Below are 10174 nucleotides of genomic sequence, written 5' to 3' on the forward strand. Positions count from 1 at the left end.
TATGCTCCCCATCTCATGATTCCCTATGCGCCCCACCCAGTGCAAACAGCAGCCCCAACCGAGGTACCCCCTCTTCATCATCTGCCAACATTATGTTGCCCTTTTGGATTTCTCTGCTGGGTGGCTTAGCTCTAATGTGTCTTTAAAGTACATATTTTATTCAAACCCCCTCCCCCTTCTATATAGCGCAATCTTTAATTCATTACATTCATTTTCACTCTCAAATCGTCAACCCCTCTGATTCCTTGAGATTAAACATTTAATTTTTCCACTTGATTTTCAGAGTAGCCGAGAATTTTAATCGAACCTTAGCTCCCAATTTCTCTAATTCATCTGTTCTCCTCCCAGTTCCCACTGGTGCCGAGCAATCCTTTTACCAATATCCAGTCTGATCTGATAAGTGAAATTATCACGTGTTAATGATTTTGATTTTAACGCATTACCTATTATTTTTTCCATACAACGGTAGATATAAAAATTAACCAATATTTTCCTGGGGGTTCTCCACCCAGGGTTATACTTGAAGGGATCTCTGGGAATCCTCGGGACTTCGGCCTCTGGATTATATTCTGAATTATCTCTCATAACTCCTTCTTGTAATTTCTTATCAAGAATCCCTTCTAGTCATTATTTTCTGCTCACTCTGGTATATTCAAAACCCTCAAACTATTGTGCAGGGAGTGGTTCATACGCAACATTGTACATGTATTGTTATACATGGATTATTTTGTTTGATTCATAAAATATTGTTCTTTTCACAGTGATATAATGTGGTTTTAATATAAGTGTTATATTAATGTGATTGTTTTGTTGACCTCTTTCGGAGTTTTTATTAACTCAGAACTAAATAAAATTCAACGTGATATAATCTGATTCTATGGTTTTAATTTTCACTTTACGATTTAATGTTGTTTCTCTTCTGTTATGTTATTTAAACGCAGCGTGAACCTGCACTGACACACTTTACAGATAATGAATAATGCAATACATAGAATTAGCTTTAATGGCCAGATACTGATGACCTGGCCCAAAGGCTGCTTCTGAGAGAGACCCAAGGGACAGACTCGGGAACCAAAAGCAGCCTCGATAACAAAGGTCCAAACCAGACCTGCTCCCTTTCTAACCTCGCTTTCACTTTTCATCTATCTTTCCTCCCTTTTGTACATCCCTCACTTCTCCCTCACAGATCTCCTCCTCTCTCTCCCCATCCCTCTCTCCCTCTCCCCCTCCTCTCTCTCCCCATCCCTCTCTCCCTCTCCTCCTCTCTCCCTCTCCTCCTCTCTCTCCCCACCCCTCTCTCCCTCTCCCCCTCTCTCTCCCCATCCCTCTCTCCCTCTCCTCCTCTCTCTCCCCACCCCTCTCTCCCTCCCTCGAAGCCCCCCTATGCCAGCTGCAGTTTAACTCTGGGAACTGGAGAAGGAGGCAGGTTCGTCAGCAGTGGCCTCCACCTTCAGAACAACTCCAGCCACCTGGGAAATGCCCTGTTGACGAATAGGTCAGCCTGGCCTTTATTGGCGTTAATGGCCCTGCAGGCTTGCCGCCCCTTGCTTATCCGGAAGAGATGAATGAACAGAAAAAGAAGGAATGAACGGGGGCGGATGGGGGATGAAGATCTCTGAGAACGTGGAAAGGGAACAGAGTACAAATTAAATTCATTATAAGTGTCCCTGGGCAGAGGACACAGATTACATAGATGCTAGTGGGTAGGTTTATTGGTTACAGTGCTGGAGGGGCTACACTACCTCGTAGTGGTTTTAATTATAACAAGCATTGGCAAGTTCAATAGGTTCAGCTTCTGAAAGCACTGTCAAGCCAGACCTAAAAATCCATGTAGGTTAATGGCTGCCCTCCTTCCATCTGTGCTGCTGCCGGAGAAAAACTCCATAAATGATCTAGTCATGTATGACACTAGCATCGCATCTAAGACACTAGCATTACATCTGTGACACTAGCATTACATCTAAGACTCTAGCATTACATCTGTGACACTAGCATTACATCTCTTACTCTAGCATTACATCTGTGACACTAGCATTACATCTCTTACTCTAGCATTACATCTGTGACACTAGCATTACATCTAAGACACTAGCATTACATCTAAGACTCTAGCATTACAATGCCATAAGTGCGCCCCTGAAAGATGAAGTTTAGGCAGCTGGATAAGTAACACAAGCACAGCTGTGTGGGGGGCAAGCACACAGCTTCTGCCCCTTCAGAGCATGTACTCCTGGCTCCCACCTGTGAACAGAACCAGAGCCCCTCTCCTGGTGATTCTCACACATTTGTCTGGCGACAGCTGCACTGTTATGGCACAGCATAATAACAAAATAGAAATCCATTCTTATGTGTATAATTTAAATACAGTAATTTTATTCAATATAAAAATACATTTCAGTGCGGGATTCAGCAGTGTTTTGGTCTACACCAATGAAATTAGTATTTTATAGTTCTAGTCCTGAGTCCTGGGTGTGACGGAAGAAGGAACTCTGTTGTCCATGTTCTATGTTGCTGTGGAGGCCCTGGTCTTCATGTTGCATGTGTGGTGGTAGAAGGCCTCCATATTGGGTGTGGCACTGTGATATCAGTCTCCGTTCTAGTGTTTGACAGTTCACGATTCATTGGGACTTGGGGCTCCATGTTGGGTGCAGCTGCAGAGACTCCTGGGGTGCTGCTGTCTGTATGCAGGTTTGGTGGCACATGCACGTTTTTCCTCTGTTGAATTTGGGAACAGATGTAAGTCTGGTTTGTGCAATGGGTCTGGTGGTCTGGGGGGTCTCTCCATTGGATGTGGCAGCCACCAAGAGCCTTTGAAATGTTGCACGTCATCCTCAGGCCAGCTTCAGAACCTCATGCACCATTGCACCAACGCCGTCGAAGACCTTATGGAAGGGGGCGTTGCACATGAAGGCGCTGGTCGTCACCAGCTTGTTCTTGGCGTCCACGTGCGCCTCGTGCACATGTTTGTTCACGTGCTTGCAGCCCATGCTCTTAATGCCTTGCGCCGTCTGGGCAAATGGCCACCTGAGGAAGAGAAGAGACACCAGTCAGTGACCACTGCCAAGTGTGGAAAGGTGCAGGCTCGGGCTAACAGGTCACTGGCTCTAATCAGATCTTTCTGTAGAAGTTAGACACACCCAGAAATAAAGGTAACAACACAGGAGGAGGCGGGAAATATTTCATATCTGTGTCTTATGGAGGGAGTTACCAGCTGGGGCCATATCATGAATGTGTGCTGGGGAAAGTCACAGCCGGGCCTCGGTTTAATGCGATTCCACTATCTAAAGCGCATACATTTAACTTGCAATTTTTCAGAATTATTGCATGAGCTGCAGGCAACAGAGGCTGGAATCAGGGAGAGGCAGCCACTGCTTGCAGTTACCAAGCTACGCTGGCTGCAGCTCACGCACTAACGCGGAGACTCTCCGAGTTTAATGTAGGCGCTATAGGCGGCGCGCGTGCAAACAACAGAGGCTTTCCTCTGCTCCGAGACAGTCATTAAGAGGCCATTGGTCCTACCTGGAGGAAACTGCCTGCAAAAAGTGTGCAGTAGGGAGAATAACAACCTCAAAATAAGTGGCAACCCCCTCATTCACATTATTCCCCATGTTTTCAATCATGTGGAGCGCCCAGCCAACAGCGGCAACGCCATCCTTGGAGGCTGTTTGCACCTGTTATCACCGCCCACTTCAAAGTGATGTGTTATTATTTAAAAGACGGTAGAGCAGGGTGGGTGTATGACCCTGTATTATAAGGAATAACACACCCCGTACTGTACATCATTAGGATACCGGAAGTAGCTCTGTGATCTCTTAAAGGACCTTGGTCCTTCCCATGGAACTTCCAACAGCCATATAATGTATGGTTCCGGTACATAGCGCCTTACAACATCCGTGTGAGTCTAGGGCCACGCCCATCACTTACTCCGCACACTCGGTGTCCTGGCCCACGGTGACCTCGCAGCCCGGCAGGATCTTGGCTGCCAGCACCGGGGAGATGCAGCACAGGCCGATGGGCTTCTTGGCCGCGTGGAAGGCCCTGACGGTGTCCTCCACCGCCTGGTTGACAGTGCAGTCCTTTCCCTTCACGGCCCACGAGCACAGGTTCTTCGCCACCCCGAAGCCACCTGCAAGCACAAGCTCTGTTAGAATGACCTGGTGGCTGGGACTGGATGGACTGGGAAACAGGAAATACATCAACTCTCATCAGCATCAGCGCCCAGCATCCCATAACTGAGTCTGAGACCTCCAGTGTGAGAAGGATACTGACTGGGAGATGAAAAGACCCTCCTTCCTCTGGATTCCCCCCTTGCAGAACCAACTCTCAGATCATCCTAAAAATGCCCCCACACTCTAAGGTGACCTTTCACCCGGCCCTTCACGCAGACTGCTAAAACCACAGATGACACACACCAGACAGTTTCCACACTGGCCATCTGCCCTGAACTCTTTACGCATTCCTGAGCTGGCTGAATCAAGCAACCCTTTCCACAGCCCTTAAGGTAGACCACATATCCCAGAATTCCTTTCTACTGTCAGGATCAAGGCATCCCTTTACACATACCACCATCTCCTGTGTGATCCCTCACCCATCAGGATCAACGCATCCCTTTACACATACCACTATCTCCTGTGTGATCCTTCCCCTATCATGGTCAAGGCATCCCTTTACACATACCACCATCTCCTGTGTGATCCCTCACTCATCAGGATCAAGGCATCCCTTTACACATACCACCATCTCCTGGGTGATCCCACACCCATCAGGATCAACGCATCCCTTTACACATACCACCATCTCCTGTGTGATCCTTCCCCTATCAGGATCAAGGCATCCCTTTACTCATACCACCATCCCCGGGTGATCCCTCACCCATCAGGATCAACGCATCCCTTTACTCATACCACCACCCCCTAGGACACCCCTCACTCATCAGGATCAAGGCATCCCTTCACACACACCACCACCCCCTGGGACACCCCTCACCTATGAAGATCAAGGCATCCCTTCACACACACCACCGACCCCTGGGCGACCCCTCACCCATCAGGATCAAGACATCCCTTCACACACACCACCGTCCCCTGGGCGACCCCTCACCTGGCACAATCAGCGCATCCAGGTCGCTGACCCTCAGCAGGGCGAGGTCTTTGACGTTGCCTCTGGCGATGCGTCCGCTCTCCACCAGCACATTACGCGTCTCTGACGTGGGCTGCCCCGTCACGTGGTCCACCACATGCATCTGTTCAATGTTGGGGGCGTATAGTTCTGCCTGGGGAGCAGGGGTCACAGAGAAGCGGGAAGATTAGCGGCCACGCACGCTTTTGTCTATCTATATATATTAATTCATTAAATGTATTTATTTACATACGTATGTACATGATATATATATATATATATATATACCTTTTAGAATGCGATCATGACCACGAGGATGGTAAGGGGCTTTGCGCTGCATGTTTACGGATTTACGCCTGCCCAAGGAAGGTGACAAGTACATACCACGACATTTCGGGTCACGCGACAATCAACAATGGCGCAGACAGCGCAGTGCACGAACGTGAAAGTGCTCATAAGTGTACAACATGATACACGGTCATTGGTGCCCCCCCCCCCCCCCCCACACAGCAGGTCAAGCCCGATATACGTCTTGGATATTCCAATAATTCGAGTAGGGCCGCCCCTGTGATACTGCTGACGTTTCGGCACAAACATTGCATGACAAGGGCAACCTCAGGACACATAACACATAACCTCCTTCATGTATGTAATCCTGGCCCATTAACGGGGGCGGACTTGTGATTCTAGGTTGCACCCCCCTTAGTGAATAATTGTTAAACATCCTTATCTGAACAGCGGGCACCAAAGATGTCGGGGCCGCGGTGCAAGCCAGGAAAATGCCACCTTTGAGTGCTGGTGTGGTTGTGAAATGCACCAGTTGTCAGGGTTCAGTGGGCCCTCGCGGCTATGTGTCCCGGTGTACTGCACCTGCTGCACCATAGTAGGTATGCGCCTGGATCCTAAACAGATTGACAGATTCAGCAATGGTCTCGCCGAGGAACACATAACGAGTCGTGTTCTCAAGAAGTTCGTCCTAACACATGCAACAGACCTGCTTTAGACCTGAAAGGGCGCGGACTATTGCGTATACGTAGTGTGTGTGCACACAACATGGCAGTGAACTCGCCTCAAGGGCGCCTCGAGACCCTCACGGGTGACTTGACGCGCTCTATAAATGTTTGATTGAGTGATTGATCTGACAGTCGACGGGCGCGGTCCCCGTCCCTGACAGCGATGCCACTCTGGAGTCTGGTCTCAGTGCCACAGAGAGCGTGCCACAATATGCCGCCTGAGCGTGTCACTTCTCAGTGCGAGACACGCACCGTCGATGGTGGGGATGAAACAGTTCTTGATGGGCGCTACATACCCCGACAATGATGTTAGTGTCTCTGGCACCGATGCCACAGACAGGGCAGCGACCTTGCAGAGCCTGGCACTAATATCACGGCCCCTGGCACTGGTGATACCCTGGGAGTGACCTTGGAGACCATTACAGTGACCTCACAGGCCTTTGCAAAGCCGTGATAGTATTAAGAATGACATCACAGGCTCTGGTACTCATACTAGTCTACGGGAGTAATGACACAGTACCTGGTGCTGACGTCACAGTCCCTGCCAGTGATGCCACAGCTCCTGGGAGTGACCTCACAGTCTTATGTAATGACAGCAGAGTACCTAGTTGTGATTTCAAAGCGTCAGCAGCTGTCACAGAACGCGGAAGTGACGTCACGGTACTTAACAGTGGCAATATAGCACCTGCTAGTGATGTTACTGCCCTAGGCCCATACGTTCTTACCAGACAGTCATGTGACATCCCGGGTTCTGATATGTTAGTCAGAGCCTCCCTAAATAAAAGTTGTCCTAACTGTATATTAGCAACTCAAAGAATCCACAGCTACCATTAGCCAGTGAGAAGAAGTAGCAAGGGTGGAGGACAGATTCAGGATGACTCCGAAGATAAACCCAGCGGTACAGAGTGGGGACCGGCAGGGCTTAATTTGTAAATAAAGACGTGCAGGTTCCCAAAGCTCTCCAGCAATTAAATGTGCGAGCACCGAATACTGGGGCAGCGTAACCCTGAAGCCATCCTCGGCCTCTTTAATCTTTTTACAGCCACTTTCTGCCCATTCAGCTCACTCTTGCAGCTTTCTGCTTTCTCCTTTTGTGGCGCTTTTTTGCTTTTCTCTTCCTCCGTCTTTCCCATATGTGTCTTTTGCTCTCAGTAAATGCTTGAGGCAGAAAAATAAGTGTCAGTGCCCCCCAACGGAAACCACCAGCTCAAATGAAGCACTAGGAACCGGACCACTGTGTACACAGCACACGCCTTACCTGAGCCCCGGCTCTGCTGAGATGGACCAGCACCGCCGATGCCTCGTGGACCTCACTGCCGTCGTACACGCCGCAGCCGGCCAGGATGACGGCCACCTTCTTCCCCATGGTCCGAGTGCAGGCAGAGAGGGGGGGTGCAGAGCAGGCACAGAGAGGGGTGCAGGCAGACACGCAGCTGGCACAGAGAGGGGTGAAGGAAGACTCACAGCTGGCACAGAGAGGGGTGCAGAGCAGGCACAGAGAGGGGTGCAGGCAGACACACAGCTGGCACAGAGAGGGAGACAGGCAGACACAGAGAGGGGTGCAGGCAGGCACAGAGAGGGGTGCAGGCAGACACACAGCTGGCAGAGAGGGGTGCAGGCAGACACACAGCAGGCACAGAGAGGGGTGCAGGCAGACACACAGCAGGCACAGAGGGGTGCAGGCAGACACACAGCTGGCACAGAGAGGGGTGCAGAGCAGGCACAGAGAGGGGTGCAGGCAGACACACAGCAGGCACAGAGAGGTGTGCAGGCAGAGTCAGGCACAGGGCGCACAAGGGCTCCAGGCAGGGACAGGCAGGCTCCGGTGAGGCGAGCTCCGGCTGATGTCTGCTGATGTTTCAGGCGCCTTCGCTCCTCTTATAGGCTCAGAAGTGACTGGGAGGGGGTGGAGGAGGAAGTGATGGGCTGGGCAGACTGGAACTGCTCATAAACCACCACAGCGTGTGCACACAAGCTGGCACTTGTGCCAACAGGGAGTTCCCCTAGCGTTGAGCTCACCCCAGCTGCCGAGTCACCCAGGCTTTGCGGAAATGCGAAGAAGCAGGTATCTCGAGTCTGCCTGTAACAGGGGCAGGTGTATGCAACACAGCAACACACTTCCGCCTGCACACAGCCCTGCCCGAGGCAGCCCCCTGACTGTACACAGACCGTCCTGTCCAAGGCAACCTTCTGTGTGTACCCCCTCTCTGCCCAAACCAACCCTCTGTGTGCGCGCTCCTCCCTGCCCGAGGCAGCCCCCTGTCTGTACACAGACCGTCCTCTCCAAGGCATCCTTCTGTGTGCACCCCCTCTCTCTGCCCAAAACAACCCTCTGTGTGCGCACACTCCTCCCTGCCCGAGGCAGCCCCCTGTCTGTACACAGACCGTGCTGTCCAAGGCAACCTTCTGTGTGCACCCCCTCTCTGGCCAAACCAACCCTCTGTGTGCGCGCTCCTCCCTGCCCGAGGCAGCCCCCTGTCTGTACACAGACTGTCCTGTCCAAGGCAACCTTCTGTGTGCACCCCCTCTCTGCCCAAACCAACCCTCTGTGTGCGCGCTCCTCCCTGCCCGAGGCAACCCTCTGTCTGACACAGACCGTCCTGTCCAAGGCAACCTTCTGTGCACCCCCTCTCTGCCCAAACCAACCCTCTGTGTGCGCGCTCCTCTCTGCCCGAGGCAGCCCCCTGTCTGTACACAAACTGCCCTCTCCAAGGCAACCTTCTGTGTGCACCCCCTCTCTGCCCAAACCAATCCTCTGTGTGCGCACTCCTCCCTGCCCAAACCAACCCTCTGTGTGCGCGCTCCTCCCTGCCGGAGGCAGCCCCCTGTCTGTACACAGACTGTGCTGTCCAAGGCAACCTTCTGTGTGACCCCTCTCTGCCCAAACCAACCCTCTGTGTGCCCTCCTCCCTGCCCGAGGCAGCCCCCTGTCTGTACACAGACTGTCCTGTCCAAGGCAACCTTCTGTGTGCACCACATCTCTGCCCAAACCAACCCTCTGTGTGCGCGCTCCTCCCTGCCCGAGGCAGCCCCCTGTCTGTACACAGACTGTGCTGTCCAAGGCAACCTTCTGTGTGACCCCTCTCTGCCCAAACCAACCCTCTGTGTGCCCTCCTCCGTGCCCGAGGCAGCCCCCTGTCTGTACACAGACCGTCCTGTCCAAGGGGGTTCTTTATGTGCACACACAACCTTCTCTGTGCACGCCACTCAGTCCCCGTTGGCCTTCTTTGTCTGCACGTACCTCCTGTTCGAAGCAGCTGTAGCATTCCTCGTGCACACCGAAGGGTCGCCTGCTGCGCCCTCTATGTGCGTGCACACATTCCTAACCAAAGAAACCTCCAGGGTGAGCACACAGCACGGTCTAAGGCATCAGTACTTGCAAACATTTTCCCAGGGGCCAAAAAGTTTGGGCTGTGACATGCCTGGGGGACCTTTGATACCAGGGCGGTGGCGGTCGGGTGGGCTGGCTGGGGGTATTGGTGGCAAAGTAGGTGTAGGAGAAGCAAATTCATGCATCTAGTGGCTGAAATAAACAATGGGAAACCAGAAAACCTGGAACTAATCCCGGCTTACCCACTTTTCCAAATTGTGTGATCCTAGGCAATTGTTTAGTCTCACTTTCCCTCCTTTTTCTGCATTATCACATTTAAGATGACCTCGAAATACATGATTCATGGTGTGTGCTGCTCAAAACCTGCTTCTATGTTTGATTTATTAAAGTGTAATGTTGTTCATGTATGATAGGAACCAAGGCCACCCATAAAGCGCACATACCAAGTGACTTGTCTCTTTAATTTACTATTGGTAGTGTTCTCAGGGTAAGGGAAATAATTAATGTTTCCAAATTTATGTTTGAAAACTATCACTTTTAAATGGATACATCTCAATGCACTGATAAAATAAATTGTACTAAGGCGAAAAGGTTTTGCATGTTAACTAAATACACTTTTTTAATTTTGAAGAGGCTGTCTTAGTTCCACACTTGTGTTGCAAGATGTCTTTAAAAATGAAGGCGTTTCTAAAGTTAAGTGCAGGAGTCCTTA

At 51.0% G+C, this 10174-nt stretch overlaps 1 protein-coding gene across 1 annotated transcript; it reads right to left on the minus strand.

Annotated features, from left to right (window-relative positions):
* Positions 1-2353: 2353 nt before the first annotated feature.
* On the minus strand, positions 2354-7984 carry LOC138262212 (glutamine amidotransferase-like class 1 domain-containing protein 3, mitochondrial). Its single transcript, XM_069212055.1, has 4 exons — positions 7390-7984; positions 5101-5272; positions 3925-4126; positions 2354-3024 (listed from the first exon to the last, which is right to left on the minus strand). The coding sequence occupies exons 1-4, from the start codon at positions 7495-7497 to the stop codon at positions 2832-2834; spliced, it is 675 nt and encodes a 224-aa protein (XP_069068156.1). The 5' UTR covers positions 7498-7984; the 3' UTR covers positions 2354-2831.
* Between the last annotated feature and the right edge of the window lie 2190 nt (positions 7985-10174).

The sequence above is a fragment of the Pleurodeles waltl genome, chromosome 10 (genome assembly GCF_031143425.1).
Source record: "Pleurodeles waltl isolate 20211129_DDA chromosome 10, aPleWal1.hap1.20221129, whole genome shotgun sequence".
NCBI lineage: Eukaryota > Metazoa > Chordata > Amphibia > Caudata > Salamandridae > Pleurodeles > Pleurodeles waltl.

What these genes read in the sequence shown, in the direction of transcription:
- LOC138262212 (XM_069212055.1), bottom strand. Translation starts at nt 7,497, where the DNA reads ATGGGGAAGAAGGTGGCCGTCATCCTGGCCGGCTGCGGCGTGTACGAC. An exon ending in GGATGCGCTGATTGTGCCAG is followed by an intron (nt 4,127 to 5,100) that starts GTGAGGGGTCGC and finishes TTGTGCTTGCAG; the next exon opens with GTGGCTTCGGGGTGGCGAAG. An exon ending in CAGGACACCGAGTGTGCGGA is followed by an intron (nt 3,025 to 3,924) that starts GTAAGTGATGGG and finishes TCTCTTCCTCAG; the next exon opens with GTGGCCATTTGCCCAGACGG.